The sequence below is a fragment of the Pseudophryne corroboree genome, chromosome 1, assembly GCF_028390025.1.
Source record: "Pseudophryne corroboree isolate aPseCor3 chromosome 1, aPseCor3.hap2, whole genome shotgun sequence".
Lineage (NCBI taxonomy): Eukaryota > Metazoa > Chordata > Amphibia > Anura > Myobatrachidae > Pseudophryne > Pseudophryne corroboree.
In genome coordinates, this window is record NC_086444.1 from 68,109,469 (window position 1) to 68,130,204 (window position 20,736).

Consider the following 20,736-nt stretch of genomic DNA (forward strand, 5'->3'; position numbering starts at 1 on the left):
AGAAACAGGTTACTTAGAGCACCAACGTATAACATATATGGCCATCTGTATCATGCTTGTATTGCTGTCAGTAAACGGTCACGAGCAGGGCCCCTGACCCTATTCTATTCCTGCAGTATCCTTATTTCCAGTATGCTCCCAGCCAGTCAGTGGACAGTGATGCTAGTGTTGCTGTAATTACAGTCACTCATGTGTCCTCTTACACAGTGTTTATGCCGTGTTATAGTGAATTGTGTTTATCTGTAACATTTCCTGTTACGACATTAGGGCCACTTAGCAGCAACTTATAATTAAAGGATAATGATAAATAGTAATAACATGGTTTAGTTCAAAAAGTTAATATGTCTTATGTTACAATTCAGACGCAATTTTATTATTTTCCACACTATTCACTATAATATGCAAACAATTTACAGATGACACGACGCATCACTCGGTTCTAAGCTACAAACTTATATCTGTGCTACATTAACCATTGATACCCGTCTCTATGGTGTAGTGCGCCGTCATACCACCTATGGCATAGTGCGCCGTCATACCACCTATGGCGTAGTGCGCAGCCATACCACTGCACATCTGTCTGAGCATTCAAGAAACAAATGCATTCAGTATTTACCGCTTGGGCTTCTTCATCATCAAATTTCAGCAGCTCCACTTTGCAGTCCTCTTCCAACGGGCGATCAAGGTCCCAAACAACGTTATTCACCTTTGCAACAACTGTATTATCGGCCAGCCCTTGACTGCAAAAGACATAGGACATGCAATAAATAGATGAGCATAAGAAAAAAAAGACTGCCCCTGAAAATGAAGTTGGGGAGAGGTTTTACAACACAAACCATACGCAGACTGGTGGGTCAAGAAAGGGTTTATCCTCAGGGACCTTGGCTACATGTATTATTCAATTGTGCACAAACTGTGTAAGGTGGATCTGCAGGGATCTAAGTCACAGCTAAACACAAACCCAGACTCCAGAGTGGCGGCATACAAAGGCAGTCCAACCAGAATCTGGTTTTCATGTCAAGACCAGGAATTCACCCAGTGACCTTCAAGACCTAAAGACTAACACTCCGCAATCTATCGAGAGCCAGTTTAGCTTTTACTTTGGGGGTAATTCAGACCTGATCGTAGCAGCAAATTTGTTAGCAGTTGGGCAAAACCATGGAGGTCATTCCGAGTTGTTCGCTCGCAAGGCGATTTTAGCAGAGTTGCTCACGCTAAGCCGCCGCCTACTGGGAGTGAATCTTAGCATCTTAAAATTGCGAACGAAGTATTCGCAATATTGCGATTACACACCTCGAAGCAGTTTCTGAGTAGCTTCAGACTTACTCGGCATCTGCGATCAGTTCAGTGCTTGTCGTTCCTGGTTTGACGTCACAAACACTCCCAGCGTTCGCCCAGACACTCCTCCGTTTCTCCGGCCACTCCTGCGTTTTTTCCGGAAACGGTAGCGTTTTTTCCCACACGCCCATAAAACGGCGAGTTTCCGCCCAGTAACACCCATTTCCTGTCAATCACATTACGATCGCCAGACCGATGAAAAAGCCGTGAGTAAAATTACTAAGTGCATAGCAAATTTACTTGGCGCAGTCGCAGTGCGGACATTGCGCATGCGCATTAAGCGGAAAATCGCTGCGATGCGAAGATTTTTACCGAGCGAACAACTCGGAATGAGGGCCCATGTGCGCTCCAGGGGGGGCAGATATAACATGTGCAGAGAGAGATAGATTTGGGTGGTATGTGTTCAAACATTAACCTAAATTGCAATGTAAAAATAAAAGCAGCCAGTATTTACCCTGCACAGAAACAAAATAACCCACCTACATCTAACTCTCTCTGGACATGTTATATCTGTCCCCCCTGCAGTGCACATGGTTTTGCCCAACTGCTAACAAATTTGCTGCTAAGATCAGGTCTGAATTACCCCCTTTGTACGTATGTACCAACCTGAATTTTTAAACTAGTAGTTGCAGACCTTCACCACTGCAGTGGGAATAACGCACTTGAAGACTTTTCAAAAGTTTGGACAATTTAAGTCTCCAACATAAACTAAGAATAAACAATATTAATGACTTCTTAATATAACTGGAGATAATAGGATTTTAATTAGCTACCGGTAAATTCTTTTCTCGTAGTCCGTAGAGGATGCTGGGGTCCACATTATTACCATGGGGTATAGACGGGTCCACTAGGAGCCATGAGCACTTAAAGACTTTGATAGTGTGGGCTGGCACCTCCCTCTATACCCTTCCTACCAGACTCAGTCTAGAAACTGTGCCCAAGGAGACGGACAACTTCGAGAGAAGGAATTTACACAGATCGTGGTGAGATTCACACCAGCTCACACATACAAGGCAAACCAAGCTAACCAGCTTGAAAAATCAGCAACGGCTGAACAACAACATTACTTAACCGAGTAACAACAGTACTAAACCAAGAACAAAGCAGTACTGAATGAACCATAGCAGGATAACGAAGCGCTGGGCAGGCGCCGCTGCCCAGCATTCTCTACGGACTACGAGAAAAGGATTTACCAGTAGGTAATTAAAAATAAGATTTTACTTACCGGTAAATCTATTTCTCGTAGTCCGTAGTGGATGCTGGGGACTCCGTAAGGACCATGGGGAATAGACGGGCTCCGCAGGAGACAGGGCACTCTAAGAAAGAATTTGGATACTGGTGTGCTCCGGCTCCTCCCTCTATGTCTCTCCTCCAGACCTCAGTTAAAGAAACTGTGCCCGGAAGAGCTGACAGTACAAGGAAAGGATTTTGGAATCCAGGGCAAGACTCATACCAGTCACACCAATCACACCGTATAACTTGTGATAAACTTACCCAGTTAACAGTATGAACAACAACGGAGCATCAGATCAACCCTGATGCAACCAAACATAACCCTTATTTAAGCAATAACTATATACAAGTATTGCAGAAGAAGTCCGCACTTAGGACAGGCGCCCAGCATCCACTACGGACTACGAGAAATAGATTTACCGGTAAGTAAAATCTTACTTTCTCTAACGTCCTAGTGGATGCTGGGGACTCCGTAAGGACCATGGGGATTATACCAAAGCTCCCAAAGGGGCGGGAGAGTGCGGATGACTCTGCAGCACCGAATGAGCAAACACAAGGTCCTCCTCAGCCAGGGTATCAAACTTGTAGAACTTTGCAAAAGTGTTTGAACCCGACCAAGTAGCCGCTCGGCAAAGCTGTAATGCCGAGAACCCTCGGGCAGCCGCCCAAGAAGAGCCCACCTTCCTAGTGGAGTGGGCTTTTACTGATTTTGGAAACGGCAATCCAGCCGTAGAATGAGCCTGCTGAATCGTGTTACAGATCCAGCGAGCAATAGTTTGCTTTGAAGCAGAAGCACCCAGCTTGTTGGGTGCATACAGGATAAACAGCGACTCAGTTTTCCTGACTCTAGCCGTTCTGGCTACATAAACCTTCAAAGCCCTGACCATATCTAGTAACTCGGAATCCTCCAAGTCACGAGTAGCCACAGGCACCACAATAGGTTGGTTCATATGAAAGGATGACACCACCTTCGGCAGAAATTGTGGACGGGTCCGCAATTCTGCCCTGTCAATATGGAAAACCAGATAGGGGCTTTTATGTGACAGAGCTGCTACTTCTGACACACGCCTAGCTGAAGCCAAGGCTAATATCATGACCACCTTCCAGGTGAGAAATTTTAACTCCACGGTTTTGAGTGGCTCAAACCAGTGTGACTTCAGGAAACTCAACACCACGTTAAGATCCCAAGGTGCCACTGGAGGCACAAAAGGAGGCTGAATATGCAGCACTCCCTTTACAAAAGTCTGGACTTCAGGAAGAGAAGCCAGTTCCTTTTGAAAGAAAATGGATAGGGCCGAAATCTGGACCTTAATGGAACCCAATTTTAGGCCCAAAGTCACTCCCGACTGTAGGAAGTGAAGGAACCGGCCCAGCTGGAATTCCTCCGTAGGGGCCTTCCTGGCCTCACACCAAGCAACATATTTTCGCCATATACGGTGATAATGTTCAGCCGTCACGTTTGTCCTAGCCTTTATCAGCGTAGGAATAACCTCATCCGGAATGCCTTTTTCCGCTAGGATACGGCGTTCAACCGCCATGCCGTCAAACGCAGCCGCGGTAAGTCTTGGAACAGACAGGGTCCCTGTTGCAACAGGTCCTGTCTTAGAGGCAGAGGCCATGGGTCCTCTGTGAGCATTTCTTGCAGCTCTGGATACCAAGTCCTTCTTGGCCAATCCGGAACAACGAGTATTGTCCTCACTCCTCTTTTTCTTATGATTCTCAGCACCTTGGGTATGAGAGGAAGAGGAGGAAATACATAAACCGACTGGAACACCCACGGTGTCACCAGTGCGTCTACAGCTATCGCCTGAGGGTCTCTTGACCTGGCGCAATACCTCTGTAGCTTTTTGTTGAGGCGGGATGCCATCATGTCCACCTGTGGCAGTTCCCACCGACCTGCAATCTGCCCGAAGACTTCTTGATGAAGTCCCCACTCTCCCGGGTGGAGGTCGTGCCTGCTGAGGAAGTCTGCTTCCCAGTTGTCCACTCCCGGAATGAACACTGCTGACAGTGCTCTTACGTGATTCTCCGCCCAGCGAAGAATTCTGGTGGCTTCCGCCATCACCACCCTGCTCCTTGTGCCGCCTTGGCGGTTTACATGAGCAACTGCGGTGATGTTGTCTGACTGGATCAGCACCGATTGGTCGCGACGCAGGTTCTCCGCTTGACTTAGGGCGTTGTATATGGCCCTTAGTTCCAGGATATTGATGTGAAGGCAAGTCTCCTGACTTGACCACACCCCTTGGAAATTTCTTTCCTGTGTGACTGCCCCCCACCCTCGGAGGCTTGCGTCCATGGTCACCAGGACCCAGTCCTGAATGCCGAATCTGCGGAATTCGAGAAGGTGAGCACTCTGCAGCCACCACAGCAGAGACACCCTGGCCCTGGGGGATAGGGTGATCAGCCGATGCATCTGTAGATGTGATCCGGCCCACTTGTCCAACAGATCCCATTGAAAGGTCCTCGCATGGAACCTGCCAAAGGGAATGGCCTCGTACGCTGCCACCATCTTTCCCAGGACTCGCGTGCAGTGATGCACCGACACCTGTTTTGGTTTTAAGAGGTCTCTGACCGGTGTCATGAGTTCCTGAGCCTTCTCCATCGGGAGAAAAACCTTCTTCTGGTCTGTGTCCAGAATCATGCCCAGGAAGGGCAGACGCGTCGTAGGAATCAGCTGCGACTTTGGAATATTCAGAATCCAGCCGTGCTGTTGTAACACTTCCCGAGAGCGTGCTACGCTGATCAGCAACTGCTCTCTGGACCTCGCCTTTATGAGGAGATCGTCCAAGTATGGGATAATTGTGACCCCTTGCTTCCGCAGGAGTACCATCATTTCCGCCATTACCTTGGTAAATATTCTCGGTGCCGTGGAGAGACCAAACGGCAACATCTGGAATTGGTAATGACAATCCTGTTCCACAAATCTGAGGTACGCCTGATGAGGTGGATAAATGGGGACATGAAGGTATGCATCCTTTATGTCCAGAGACACCATAAAATCCAGGCTTGCGATGACCGCTCTGAGCGATTCCATTTTGAACTTGAACCTTTTCAGGTATATGTTCAGGGATTTTAAATTCAATATGGGTCTGACCGAACCGTCCGGTTTCGGTACCACAAACATGGTCGAACAGTAACCCCTTCCCTGTTGAAGGAGGGGAACCTTTATCACCACCTGCTGAAGATACAATTTGTGAATTGCAGCTAACACTATTTCCCTCTCTAAGGGGGAAGCTGGCAGGGCCGATTTGAGGTAACGGTGAGGGGCCATCTCTTCGAATTCCAGCTTGTATCCCTGAGACACAATCTCTATAGCCCAGGGATCCACCTGGGAGTGAACCCACTTGTGGCTGAAATTTCGGAGACGCGCCCCCACCGGGCCTAGCTCCGCCTGTGGAGCCCCAGCGTCATGCGGTGGATTTAGTGGAAGCCGGGGAGGACTTCTGTTCCTGGGAACTAGCTGTGTTATGCAGCTTCTTTCCTCTTGCCTTTTTGTGATCGAAAGGACTGCATTTGGTAATACGGTGCTTTCTTAGGTTGCGAGGGAACATATGGCAAAAAATTTGAAACTTTCCAGCCGTAGCTGTGGAGACCAGGTCCGAGAGACCGTCCCCAAACAATTCCTCACCCTTTTAAGGTAAAACCTCCATGTGCCTTTTTGAGTCGGCATCGCCTGTCCATTGCCGAGTCCACAGGACCCTTCTGGCAGAAATCGACATTGCATTTATTCTAGAGCCCAGTAGGCTAATGTCTCTTTGAGCACCTCTCATATATAGGACAGCGTCTTTTATATGCCCCAGGGTTAGTAATATAGTATCCTTATCCAAGGTATCAAGTTCCTCAGATAAGGTATCTGTCCATGCTGCTACCGCACTACACATCCAGGCCGACGCAATCGCCGGCCTTAGTAAGGTACCTGAATGTGTATAAATGGACTTCAGGATACCCTCCTGCTTTCTATCAGCAGCATCCTTTAGGGTGGCCGTATCCTGTGACGGCAGGGCTAACCTCTTGGATAAGCGTTTTAGAGCTTTGTCCACCCTAGGGGAGGATTCCCAGCGTAGCCTGTCCGTTGGCGGGAAGGGATACGCCATAAGCATCCGTTTGGAAATCTGCAGTTTCCTATCTGGAGATTCCCAAGCCTTTTCACATAACTCATGTGGAGGGGGAAAGGTCACCTCTTGCCTTTTTTCCCCATACATATAAACCCTCTTGTCAGAGACTGGGGTTTCCTCTGTGATGTGCAACACATCTTTCATTGCTATAATCATGTAACGGATGGCTTTAGCCATTTTAGGCTGTAACTTTGCCTCATCGCCATCGACACTGGAGTCAGAATCCGTGTCGATATCTGTGTCAACAATTTGGGATAGTGGGCGCTTCTGAGACCCTGACGGCCTCTGCGACATAGGATCAGGCATGGGTTGAGACCCTGACTGTCCCAAGGTTTCAGCTTTATCCAACCTTTTATGCAAGGAATTAACATTATAATTTAAAAACCTTCCACATATCCATCCAATCGGGTGTCGGCGCCGTCGGCGGCGACCCCACATTCATTTGTTCCCGCTCTGTTTCCACATAGCCTTCCTCGTCAAACATGCCGACACAAGCGTACCGACACACCACACACACAGGGGATGCTCTATTTGAAGACAGTTCACCCACAAGGCCTTTTGGAGAGACAGAGAGAGAGTATGCCAGCACACACCCCAGCGCCATATGACCCAGAAATCACACAGTAACTTAGTGTTAACCCAGTAGCTGCTGTATATACTGTTTTTGTGCCAAATTTATGTGCCCCCCCCCCCTCTCTTTTTACCCTCTTCTACCGTGATTCTGCAGGGGAGAGCCTGGGGAGCTTCCTCTCAGCGGAGCTGTGGAGAGAAAATGGCGCTGGTGAGTGCTGAGGAAGAAGCCCCGCCCCCTCAGCGGCGGGCTTCTGTCCCGCGTTTGTGTGTAAAATAATGGCGGGGGCTCATGCATATATACAGTGCCCAACTGTATATATGCTGCTTTTTGCCAAGAGGTTCCTAATTGCTGCCCAGGGCGCCGCCCCCCTGCGCCCTGCACCCTACAGTGACCGGAGTGTGTGGGTTAGTGTGGGAGCAATGGCGCACAGCTGCAGTGCTGTGCGCTACCTCATACGAACACTGGAGTCTTCTGCCGCCGATTTCGACGTCTTCTTGCTTCAGACACCGGCTTCTGTCTTCTGGCTCTGCGAGGGGGACGGCGGCGCGGCTCCGGGATCGGACGACCAAGGGTGCGATCCTGTGTACGATCCCTCTGGAGCTAATGGTGTCCAGTAGCCTAAGAAGCAGGACCTATCTTCGGTGAGTAGGGCTGCTTCTCTCCCCTCAGTCCCACGTAGCAGAGAGCCTGTTGCCAGCAGATCTCTCTGAAAATAAAAAAACCTAACAAAATACTTTCTTTTTAGCAACCTCAGGAGAGCTCACTAAGTAGCACCCAGCTCGTCCGGGCACAGATTCAAACTGAGGTCTGGAGGAGGGACATAGAGGGAGGAGCCAGAGCACACCAGTATCCAAATTCTTTCTTAGAGTGCCCTGCCTCCTGCGGAGCCCGTCTATTCCCCATGGTCCTTACGGAGTCCCCAGCATCCACTAGGACGTTAGAGAAATCCTATTTTCTCTTACGTCCTAGAGGATGCTGGGGTCCACATTAGTACCATGGGGATGTACCAAAGCTCCCAGAAAGGGAGGGAAAGCGCGGAGGCTCCTGCAGAACTGATTGACCAAACTTTAGGTCCTCAGAGGCCAAAGTATCGAACTTGTAGAACTTAGCAAACGTGTTCGACACTGACCAAGTAGCCGTTCGGCAACGTTGTAAAGCAGAGATTCCCCGGGCAGCCGCCCAGGAAGAACCCACCTTACGTGTAGAGTGGGCCTTAACCAATCTTGGACACGGCAATCTGGCCGTAGAATACGCATGCTGGATAGTGAACCTGATCCAGCAAGAAATCGTCTGCTTAGAAGCAGGAGACCCAAGTTTCTTGGGATCATACAGGACAAACCGAGAGTCCGATTTTCTGTGACGAGCAGTCCTCGCCACATAGATCTTCAGAGCCCTTACAACATCCAATGACCTTGATGGAATTAAGGTGTCAGTAGCCACTGGCACCACAATAGGTTGCTTGATATGAAAAGTCGACACAACCTTCGGAAGGAACTGCTGATGCGTCCGGAGTTCCGCTCTATCAGCATGGAAGATTAAGTAGGGGCTATTACAAGATAAAGTCCCCAATTCTGACACACGTCTAGCAGAAGCCAAGGCCAACAACGTGACAGTTTTCCACGTAAGAAACTTGACCTCAGCCTCCTGTAGAGGCTCGAACCAATCCGATTGCAGGAACCGCACCACCACGTCAAGATCCCAGGGTGCCGTAGGCGGCACAAAGGGAGGCTGTATGTGCAGAACCCCTTTCAAGAAAGTCTGAACCTCAGGGAAGGAAGCCAGTTGTTTCTGGAAGAAATGGATAAGGCCGCAATCTGGATTTAAGGGATCCCAAACGCAGGCCCATATCCACACCTGCTTGCAGGAAGAGGAGAAACCGTCCAAGTTGAAACTCCACTGTAGGAAACTTCTTGGATTCACACCAAGACACATACTTTTTCCAAATGCGATGGTAATGTTTAGACGTTACTCCTTTCCTAGCCTGTATCAGGGTAGGAATAACCTTGTTCGGAATGCCTTTCCGAGCTAAGATCTGGCGTTCAACCTCCATGCCGTCAAACGTAGCCGTGGTAAGTCTTGATAAGCAAATGGCCCCTGTTGCAGAAGGTCCTCTCGAAGAGGAAGAGGCCTCGGATCTTCCAGCAGTAACTCCAGAAGATCCGCGTACCAGGCCCTTCTTTGCCAGTCCGGAGCAATGAGGATTACGTGAACTCTTGTTCTCTCTCTGAGTTTTAGAATCCTTGGGATGAGTGGAAGTGGATGGAACACGTACACTGACCTGAACACCCACGGAATTACCAGGGCGTCCACCGCCGCTGCTTGTGGGTCTCGTGACCTGGAACAGTACCTCCGAAGCTTCTTGTTGAGACGAGAGGCCATCATGTCTATTTGCAGTACACCCCAAACCCTTGTCACCTCCGCAAACACCTCCGGATGGAGGCCCCACTCTCCTGGATGGAGATCGTGCCTGCTGAGGAAGTCTGCTTCCCAGTTGTCCAGTCCTGGAATGAAGATTGCGGACAGCGCCACAGCGTGCTTTTCTGCCCAGAGGAGGATTCTTGACACCTCTGACATCACAGCTCTGCTCTTCGTTCCGCCCTGTCGGTTTATGTAGGCCACCGTCGTTACATTGTCCGACTGCACCTGAATGGCCTGATCTTGCAGAAGGTGTGACGCCTGTAGAAGACCACTGTACACGGCTCTTAGTACCAGGATGTTTATCGGAAGAATGGATTCCAGACTTGACCACCTTCCTTGGAAGGTTTCCCCATGGGTGACCGCTTCCCAACCTCTGAGACTTGCATCCGTGGTAAGAAGGATGCAGTTCTGAACCCCGAACCTGCGGCCCTCTAGAAGGTGAGGCAGTTGTAGCCACCATAGGAGTGAGATCCTGGCTTTTGGCGACAGACGTATCCTCTGGTGCATGTGTAGGTGAGAACCTGACTACTTGTCTAGGAGGTCCAGTTGGAAGGACCGTGCATGAAATCTTCCGTACTGTAGCGCCTCATAGGAGGCAACCATCTTCCCCAGAAGGCGAAAGCACTGATGAACCGATACCCGGGCAGGCTTCAAGACATCCCAGACCATCGATTGCATCACCAACGCTTTCTCCACCGGTAGAAATACCCTCTGCCGCTGTGTCGAGGATCATCCCTAGGAAAGACAATCTCCTTGTCGGCTCCAAATGCGACTTTGGAAGATTCAGGATCCATCCGTGATCCCTGAGCAGTCGAGTCGTGAGAGCAATGCTCTGCAACAACTTCTCCCTGGAGGACGCTTTTATTAGCAGATGATCCAGGTATGGAATTATATTCACTTCCTGCCTGTGGAGGAGACAATCATCTCTGCCATAACCTTGGTGAACACCCTCGGTGCCGTGGAGAGGCCGAATGGCAGAGCCTGGAACTGATAGGGACAGTCCAACAGCGCAAATCTGAGATAAGCCTGGTGAGGCAGCCAAATCGGAATGTGGAGGTACGCATCCTTGATATCCAGGGATACCAGAAACTCTCCCTCCTCCAGACCTGAGATTACCGCTCTCAGAGATTCCATTTTGAACTTGAATTCCTTCAGATAAGGGTTTAACGATTTCAGGTTCAAAATCGGTCTGACCGAACCATCCGGTTTCGGTACCACAAATAGGTTTGACTAGTAACCCTTGTTTTCAAGATGAGGTGGAATTGAAACAATGACATCTGACCTTTCCAATTTTTGAATGGGTTCCTGTAGGATAGCCCTTTCCGTCAGCAAAGCCGGCAAGCCTGATTTGAAGAATCTGTGAGGGGGGAGCTCTTGAAACTACAGTCTGTACCCCTGGGACACAATATCCTGTACCCAGGGATCCAGTCTCGCTCCCACCTGCACGTTCTCCAGGCTGTGAGGTCCACCGTCATGCTCAGGATTTTGAGGAAACAGAGACAGGCTTCTGTTCCTGGTAAACTGTGTGTGCAGTTTTTTTGATTTTGCCCGACCACCTCTGAAGAAAGTGGCAGGCGGCTTGGACTTTTTAGCTTTTGCGGCCCGAAAGGACTGCATTGAGGACGTAGAAAAGGGTTTCTTCGGCGTCTGAGTGGCTGAGGGAAGAAAGGTTGACTTACCAGTGGTTGCCGTGGAGATACAGGCATCCAATGCTTCCCCAGAGAGAGCCTGACCTGTGAAGTGTAGGTTCTCCACACTTCTCCTGGATTCCGCGTCTGCCAAGCATTGGCGCAGCCAGAGTACCCTGTTTGCGGAGACAGCCATGGAAGATGTCCTTGCATTCAGATGACCCAGGTCCTTCATTGCCTCCACCATGAAACCCGCAGAATCCCGTATGTTACGTAAAACCAATTCAATGTCACTTCTATCCATAGAATCTAAGTCCTCTAGTAATGTGCCTGACCACTTTACTATGGCTTTAGAAATCAATGTACAGGCAATAGTGGGCCTTAACACCACCCTGAAGCAGTGTATATGGATTTTAGCGTAGTTTCAATCTTGCAGTCTGCCGATTCTTTCAAAGCGGTAGACCCAGGAACAGGTAAAACCACCTTTTTAGACAGTCTAGATACAGAAGCATCTACTATAGGGGTATTTTCCCACTTTTTCCTATCACCCTCAGGGAAAGGAAACGCCACAAGAACCCTCTTTGGGATCTGGAAATTTGCATATAATTCCTTAGACGCAGGGAAGGTCAGGGAGGGCTTTCTTATGGTCTGTAAAGTAAGCCTCCTCTACCTGCTCAGGTGGTTTGTCAGTAATGTGTAACACATCCCTAATAGCCTCAATCATGAGTTGCACCCCTCTTGCCAGGGAAGCCTCACCCCCCTGCATATCCGCATCACCGTCTGCCGCGTCAGAGTCGGTGTCCGTGTTGACTTGCTTAATCTGAGCAAGCGCACGCTTCTTTGGGTATATACAAGGGGATTTTGAGGTAGAGGGAACAGAACCAGACAAAACCCCCACAGATTGTTTTAAAATCTGTGATTCAGTCTCATAATGCATAATCCTAGTAGAAATATGGGATATCATTCCCTTAATAGAAGTACCCACTGGGACTCGGATTCGAAAGGCTGAGACAAAATATGATTCTTGTGTACATGGAATGGATTCCTCTGGAGAAGATACATATTCTGCCACACAAGACACAGAGTCCCTGGACATGGCACACACACACACACAGGAAAATGTCAGACACAGTTTCCCCCAAGTACTTTCAGAGAGAGACAGAGTAATGGAGCCAGCACTCACACAGCGCCCCAGAAGGCAGATACAGAATCTGTACCTGGCGCTGACTGTGTAACCTTAATAGATTACACAGTTGTGACTAAGCACTCTCCTCTCCCCCCCCCCCATCCTTCTACAACCCCCTGGTACAGCACAGGATAGCTGGAGTCGTGTGGAGGCTCAGAGTTCCCTGTCAGCGTCTCTCAGTGATGATCTGCAGGGAGGGAAATGGTGCTGGTGAGCTGCTGGGTCCGCTCTGAGAAGCTCCGCCCCCAAACATGGTGCGTCTTCCCGCACTTTGTAGGATTATACTGGCCTGAGGTATAGTGTCTAACAGCAGAACTAATGTCCCTGATAGCAATTGTGACCAGTTTTCAAGGGTACCTGCGCTGGCTCAGGGCGCCCCTCACAGCGCCGCACCGTGTGTACCGCTGAGCCTTCCGAGGCGCACTGTCAGTACTGCACTCCCACCCTGATGCCGCCATTTACACAGATTCCCCGCTTGTCAGGTCGCCGGTGACACACTCACCACCGCAATCTTCTGGCTCTGTTAGGGGGTGGCGGCATGCTGCGGGAGTGAGCAGTCACCTCGGGGGCCAAAGATCATCACAGGAGCTTAATGTCCTGTCAGGGGAGAAAGGAGCCATTAACTCAGAGGGTTGGACACTACTCCCCCCCTAAGTCCCACGAAGCAGGGAGGCTGTTGCCAGCAGCCTCCCTGTGCCTAACATCTTAATAAAATAATAAACTAGAAAAGCTCTAGGAGGTCCCTAGCTGTGACCGGCTCCACCGGGCACATTTTCTAAACTGAGTCTGGTAGGAGGGGCATAGAGGGAGGAGCCAGCCCACACTATCAAAGTCTTAAAGTGCCCATGGCTCCTAGTGACCCGTCTATACCCCATAGTACTAATGTGGACCCCGAGCATCCTCTAGGACGTAAGAGAAATTTGACAAATAACTTGATGCAACCTGTATCTCCACTAACATGCCACTGACTGGGTCACCTATAATTACCACTTAGTGCCTTTACCCGCCACAACACACCAGACAGCTAATGGTAATGATCTAGCTGAAGGCATTACCAACTGGTCCAATTGTATGTGATTAGGACGGGCAACGTAATAATGTCATAGCAAGTACGTTGTCTAGAATTAGATCATTCTGCATGGGCAACATTAGTGTAGTCACAACACAAGATCTGAGAAAGCTAACAGACCATGGTGATCTCTGTAGATCTACTGGAGAGCCCATAATACAACATTTTGGGGGGATGGTGGTGATGGTGAGGATAGGCTAATAATAATAATTTCTTTACCTGATGCCAGAAGCTATTTGATACGGGGTGGTCTTCCAAGACTCCGCATCCACTTGCTTCCCATCCGGCAAGGTCACCTTGATGGGCTTGCTGTCCTTTGCTGCCTTTTCGGTCAGGAGGGCATCATGCTCCGCTTTCAGTGTATTGTATATTTTAAGTCTCTGGTCAATAAACTCCGGCCAGGGATTCAGCTAGACATCAAGAACAATCGGCAGAAAATCAAGGGGTTTATAAAATCAATGAACAGTCTGTAAGGTTCTGATTTTATAGAGAAGGTAGAGTAATAATTTCATATTCATGTGTATCAAGGGCTGTATTTAACAGAGCGGAATAACAGGATTTTAATTACCTACCGGTAAATCCTTTTCTCGTAGTCCGTAGAGGATGCCAGGGTCCACATTAGTACCATGAAGTATAGACGGGTCCACTAGGAGCCATTGGCACTTTAAGAGTTTGAGAGTGTGAGCTGGCTCCTCCTACCAGATTCAGTCTAGAAACTGTGCCCGAGGAGACGGACATCTTAGAGAGAAGGATTGTACACAGATAGTGGCGAGATTCACACCAGCTCACACACAAGGCAAACCAAGCTAACTTAGCTTGAAACATCAGCAACGGCTGAACAACATTACTTACCAAGTAAAAAAACAGTACTTAACCTAGAACTAAGCAGTACTGAACTAAGTAACCACTGCAGGATCACAAAGCGCTGGGCGGGCGCCCAGCATCCTCTACGGACTACGAGAAAAGGATTTACAAGTAGCTTATTAAAAATAAGAATTTACTTACCGATAATTCTATTTCTCGTAGTCCGTAGTGGATGCTGGGGACTCCGTCAGGACCATGGGGAATAGCGGCTCCGCAGGAGACAGGGCACAAAAATAAAGCTTTAGGATTAGGTGGTGTGTACTGGCTCCTCCCCCCATGACCCTCCTCCAAGCCTCAGTTAGGATACTGTGCCCGGACGAGCGTACACAATAAGGAAGGATATTGAATCCCGGGTAAGACTCATACCAGCCACACCAATCACACCGTATAACTTGTGATCTGAACCCAGTTAACAGTATGACAAACGTAGGAGCCTCTGAACAGACGGCTCACAACAATAACAACCCGAATTTGTTTGTAACAATAACTATGTACAAGTATTGCAGACAATCCGCACTTGGGATGGGCGCCCAGCATCCACTACGGACTACGAGAAATAGAATTATCGGTAAGTAAATTCTTATTTTCTCTAACGTCCTAAGTGGATGCTGGGGACTCCGTCAGGACCATGGGGATTATACCAAAGCTCCCAAACGGGCGGGAGAGTGCGGATGACTCTGCAGCACCGAATGAGAGAACTCAAGGTCCTCCTCAGCCAGGGTATCAAATTTGTAGAATTTTGCAAACGTGTTTGCCCCTGACCAAGTAGCAGCTCGGCAGAGTTGTAATGCCGAGACCCCCCGGGCAGCCGCCCAGGATGAGACCACTTTCCTTGTGGAATGGGCCTTGACAGATTTAGGTTGTGGCAAGCCTGCCACAGAATGTGCAAGTTGAATTGTGCTACAAATCCAACGAGCAATCGTCTGCTTAGAAGCAGGAGCACCCATCTTGTTGGGTGCATACAATATAAACAGTGAGTCAGACTTTCTGACTCCCGCCGTTCTTGAAATATATATTTTCAATGCCCGGACCACGTCCAACAACTTGGAATCCTCCAAATCGTTAGTAGCCGCAGGCACCACAATAGGCTGGTTCAGGTGAAACGCTGACACCACCTTAGGCAGAAAATGAGGACGCGTCCGCAGTTCTGCCCTGTCCGTATGGAAAATCAGATATGGGCTCTTATATGATAAAGCCTCCAATTCTGATACTCTCCTGGCTGAAGCCAGGGCCAGTAGCATGGTTACTTTCCATGTAAGATACTTCAACTCCACCGATTTGAGCGGCTCAAACCAATGGGATTTGAGAAAATCCAAGACTACATTAAGATCCCACGGTGCCACTGGGGGCACAACCGGGGGCTGTATATGTAGTACTCCTTTTACAAAAGTCTGGACTTCAGGAACTGAAGCCAATTCTTTCTGGAAGAAAATCGACAGGGCCGAAATTTTAACCTTAATGGACCCCAATTTGAGGCCCATAGACAATCCTGTTTGCAGGAAATGTAGGAATCGACCCAGTTGAAATTCCTCCGTGGGGGCCTTCCTGGCCTCACACCACGCAACATATTTTCTCCAAATGCGGTGATAATATTGTGCAGTCACCTCCTTCCTGGCTTTTACCAGTGTAGGAATGACCTCTTCCGGAATGCCTTTTTCCCTTAGAATTCGGCGTTCAACCGCCATGCCGTCAAACGCAGCCGCGGTAAGTCTTGGAATAGACACGGTCCCTGCTGAAGCAGGTCCCGTCTTAGAGGTAGAGGCCACGGATCCTCCGTGAGCATCTCTTGAAGTTCCGGGTACCAAGTTCTTCTTGGCCAATCCGGAGCCACTAGTATCGTTCTTACTCCCTTTTGCCGTATAATTCTCAGTACTTTTGGTATGAGAGGCAGAGGAGGGAACACATACACTGACTGGAACACCCACGGTGTTACCAGAGCGTCTACAGCTATTGCCTGAGGGTCTCTTGACCTGGCGCAATACCTGTCCAGTTTTTTGTTGAGGCGGGACGCCATCATATCCACCATTGGTTTTTCCCAACGGTTCACAATCATGTGGAAGACTTCTGGATGAAGTCCCCACTCTCCCGGGTGTAGATCGTGTCTGCTGAGGAAGTCTGCTTCCCAGTTGTCCACTCCCGGAATGAATACTGCTGACAGTGCTATCACATGATCTTCCGCCCAGCGAAGAATCCTTGCAGCTTCTGCCATTGCTGTCCTGCTTCTTGTGCCGCCCTGTCTGTTTACGTGGGCGACTGCCGTGATGTTGTCCGACTGGATCAACACCGGCTGACCCTGAAGCAGGGGTTTTGCCAGACTTAGAGCATTGTAAATCGCTCTTAGCTCCAGTATATTTATGTGAAGAGACATCTCCAGGCTTGACCATACTCCCTGGAAGTTTCTTCCCTGTGTGACCGCTCCCCAGCCTCTCAGACTGGCATCCGTGGTCACCAGGACCCAGTCCTGTATGCCGAATCTGCGGCCCTCTAACAGATGAGCACTCTGCAACCACCACAGAAGAGACACCCTTGTCCGTGGCGATAAGGTTATCCGCTGATGCATCTGCAGATGCGATCCGGACCATTTGTCCAGCAGATCCCACTGAAAAGTTCGTGCGTGGAATCTGCCGAATGGAATCGCTTCGTAAGAAGCCACCATCTTTCCCAGGACTCTTGTGCATTGATGCACAGACACTTTCCCTGGTTTTAGGAGGTTCCTGACAAGTTCGGATAACTCCCTGGCTTTCTCCTCCGGAAGAAACACCTTTTTCTGAACCGTGTCCAGAATCATTCCCAGGAACAGCAGACGTGTCGTCGGGGTCAACTGAGATTTTGGAAAATTCAGAATCCACCCGTGTTGTTGCAGCACTAGTCGGGTTAGTGCTACTCCGTCCTCCAGCTGTTCTCTGGACCTTACCCTTATCAGGAGATCGTCCAAGTAAGGGATAATTAATACGCCTCTTCTTCGCAGAAGAATCATCATTTCGGCCATTACCTTGGTAAAGACCCGAGGTGCCGTGGACAATCCAAACGGCAGCGTCTGAAACTGATAATGACAGTTTTGCACCACGAACCTGAGGTACCCTTGATGTGAAGGGCAAATTGGGACATGCAGGTAAGCATCCTTTATGTCCAGGGACACCATAAAGTCCCCTTCTTCCAGATTCGCTATCACTGCTCTGAGTGACTCCATCTTGAACTTGAATTTTTGTATGTACAGGTTCAAAGATTTCAGATTTAGAATAGGTCTTACCGAGCCGTCCGGCTTCGGTACCACAAATAGCGTGGAGTAATACCCCTTTCCCTGTTGTAGGAGGGGTACCTTGACTATCACCTGCTGAGAAAACAGCTTGTGAATGGCTTCCAATACCGTCGCCCTGTCTGAGGGAGACGTTGGCAAAGCAGACTTTAGGAACCTGCGAGGGGGAGACTTCTCGAATTCCAACCTGTAACCCTGAGATACTACCTGCAGGATCCAGGGGTCCACCTGTGAGCAAGCCCACTGTGCGCTGAAATTCTTGAGTCGACCCCCCACCGCTCCCGAGTCCGCTTGTAAGGCCCCAGCGTCATGCTGAGGGCTTTGCAGAACCCTGAGAGGGCTTCTGTTCCTGGACAGGGGCTGCTTGCTGCCCTCTCTTACCCCTTCCTCTGCCCCGAGGCAGATATGACTGTCCTTTTGTCCGCTTGTTCTTATAGGACCGAAAGGACTGCGGCTGAAAAGACGGTGTCTTTTTCTGTTGGGAGGGGGTCTGAGGTAAAAAGGTGGATTTTCCGGCAGTTGCCGTGGCCACCAGATCCGATAGACCGACGCCAAATAATTCCTCCCCTTTATACGGCAATACTTCCATATGTCGTTTGGAATCCGCATCACCTGACCACTGTCGCGTCCATAAACTCCTTCTGGCAGATATGGACATCGCATTTACTCTCGATGCCAGAGTGCAAATATCTCTCTGAGCATCTCGCATATAAAGGAAAGCATCCTTTAATTGCTCTATAGTCAATAAAATACTGTCCCTATCCAGGGTATCAATATTTTCAGTCAGGGAATCCAACCAGACGACCCCAGCACTGCACATCCAGGCTGAGGCGATGGCTGGTCGCAGTATAACACCAGTATGTGTGTATATACTTTTTAGGGTAGTTTCCAGTCTCCTATCAGCTGGATCCCTGAGGGCGGCCGTATCAGGAGACGGTAACGCCACTTGTTTTGATAAGCGTGTGAGCGCCTTATCCACCCTAGGGGGTGTTTCCCAGCACGCCCTAACCTCTGGCGGGAAAGGGTATAATGCTAATAACTTTTTTGAAATTAGCACTTTTCTATCTGGGTTAACCCACGCTTCATCACATACATCATTTAATTCCTCTGATTCAGGAAAAACTACAGGTAGTTTTTTCACCCCCCACATAATACCCCTTTTTGTGGTACTTGCAGTATCAGAGATATGCAAAGCCTCCTTCATTGCCGTGATCATATAACCTGTGGCCCTACTTGAAAATACGTTTGTTTCATCACCGTCGACACTAGATTCAGTGTCTGTGTCTGGGTCTGTGTCGACCGACTGAGGTAAAGGGCGCTTTACAGCCCCTGACGGTGTCTGAGACGCCTGGGCAGGTACTAACTGGTTTGCCGGCCGTCTCATGTCGTCAACTGATTTTTGTAATGTGCTGACATTATCACGTAATTCCATAAACAAAGCCATCCATTCCGGTGTCGACTCCCTGGGGGGTGACCTCACCATTATCGGCAATTGCTCTGCCTCCACACCAACATCGTCCTCATACATGTCGACACACACGTACCGACACACAGCAGACACACAGGGAATGCTCTTATCGAAGACAGGACCCCACTAGCCCTTTGGGGAGACAGAGGGAGAGTTTGCCAGCACACACCCAAGCGCTATAATATATATGGGAACAACCTTATATAAGTGTTGTTCCTTATAGCAGCTTAAATATATCAAAATATCGCCAAAAAATGCCCCCCCTCTCTGTTTTACCCTGTTTCTGTAGTGCAGTGCAGGGGAGAGTCCTGGGAGCCTTCCTCACAGCGGAGCTGAGCAGGAAAATGGCGCTGTGTGCTGAGGAGAATAAGCCCCGCCCCCTATTTCGGCGGGCTTTTCTCACGGAGTTTTAGATATCTGGCATGGGTTAAATACATACATATAGCCTCAATGGCTATATGTGATGTATTCTTTTGCCATAAAGGTATTAAATATTGCTGCCCAGGGCGCCCCCAGCAGCGCCCTGCACCCTCCGTGACCGCTTGGTGTGAAGTGTGTGACAACAATGGCGCACAGCTGCAGTGCTGTGCGCTACCTTCATGAAGACTGAAGAGCCTTCTGCCGCCTGTTTCCGGACCTTCAATCTTCAGCATCTGTAAGGGGGGGTCGGCGGCGCGGCTCCGGGACGAACCCCAGGGTGAGACCTGTGTTCCGACTCCCTCTGGAGCTAATGGTGTCCAGTAGCCTAAGAATCCAATCCATCCTGCACGCAAGTGAGTTGAAATTCTCTCCCCTAAGTCCCTCGATGCAGTGAGCCTGTTGCCAGCAGGACTCACTGAAAATAAAAAACCTAAAAACTTTTTCTAAGCAGCTCTTTAGGAGAGCCACCTAGATTGCACCCTGCTCGGACGGGCACAAAAACCTAACTGAGGCTTGGAGGAGGGTCATGGGGGGAGGAGCCAGTACACACCACCTAATCCTAAAGCTTTATTTTTGTGCCCTGTCTCCTGCGGAGCCGCTATTCCCCATGGTCCTGACGGAGTCCCCAGCATCCACTTAGGACGTTCGAGAAATCCTATTTTCTCTTACGTCCTAGAGGATGCTGGGGTGCACATTAGTACCATGGGGATGTACCAAAGCTCCTAGAACGAGGGGGAGAGCGCAGAGGCTCCTGCAGAACCAATTGACCAAACTTTAGGTCCTCAGAGGCCAAAGTATCAAACTTGTAGAACTTTGCGAACGTGTTCGACCCCGACCACGTAGCTGCTCGGCAGAGTTGTAATGCCGAGACACCCCGGGCAGCCGCCCAGGAAGAATCCATCTTACGAGTAGAGTGGGCCTTAACAGATGTAGGACACGGCAAGACTGCCGTAGAATACGCATGCTGGATAGTGAACCTGATCCAGCGAGAGATTGTTTGCTTAGAAGCAGGATACCAAATTTTCTTGGGATCATACAGGACAAACAGAGAGTCCGACTTTCTGTGACAGGTAGTCCTCCTCACATAAATCTTTAGAGCCCTTACAACATCTAAGGACTTTGATAAAATTGAGGAGTCAGTCGCAACTGGCACCAAAATAGGTTGGT

The 20,736-nt window shown here is 49.4% G+C and overlaps 1 protein-coding gene across 5 annotated transcripts in view; it reads right to left on the reverse strand.

Moving 5' to 3' along the window:
• The window catches only part of LOC135055867 (threonine--tRNA ligase 1, cytoplasmic), a 407,014-nt gene that overhangs the window by 95,051 nt on the left and 291,227 nt on the right, over nucleotides 1-20,736 (reverse strand). For 4 of the 5 annotated variants that reach the window (XM_063960452.1, XM_063960445.1, XM_063960437.1 and 1 more), the window contains exon 3: nucleotides 617-740. In XM_063960452.1, coding sequence (XP_063816522.1) covers nucleotides 617-740 — 124 coding nt within the window. Of the gene's footprint in view, nucleotides 1-616; nucleotides 741-13,780; nucleotides 13,972-20,736 lie in introns of all 5 variants that reach the window. The other variant, XM_063960420.1, reaches the window with a different exon arrangement.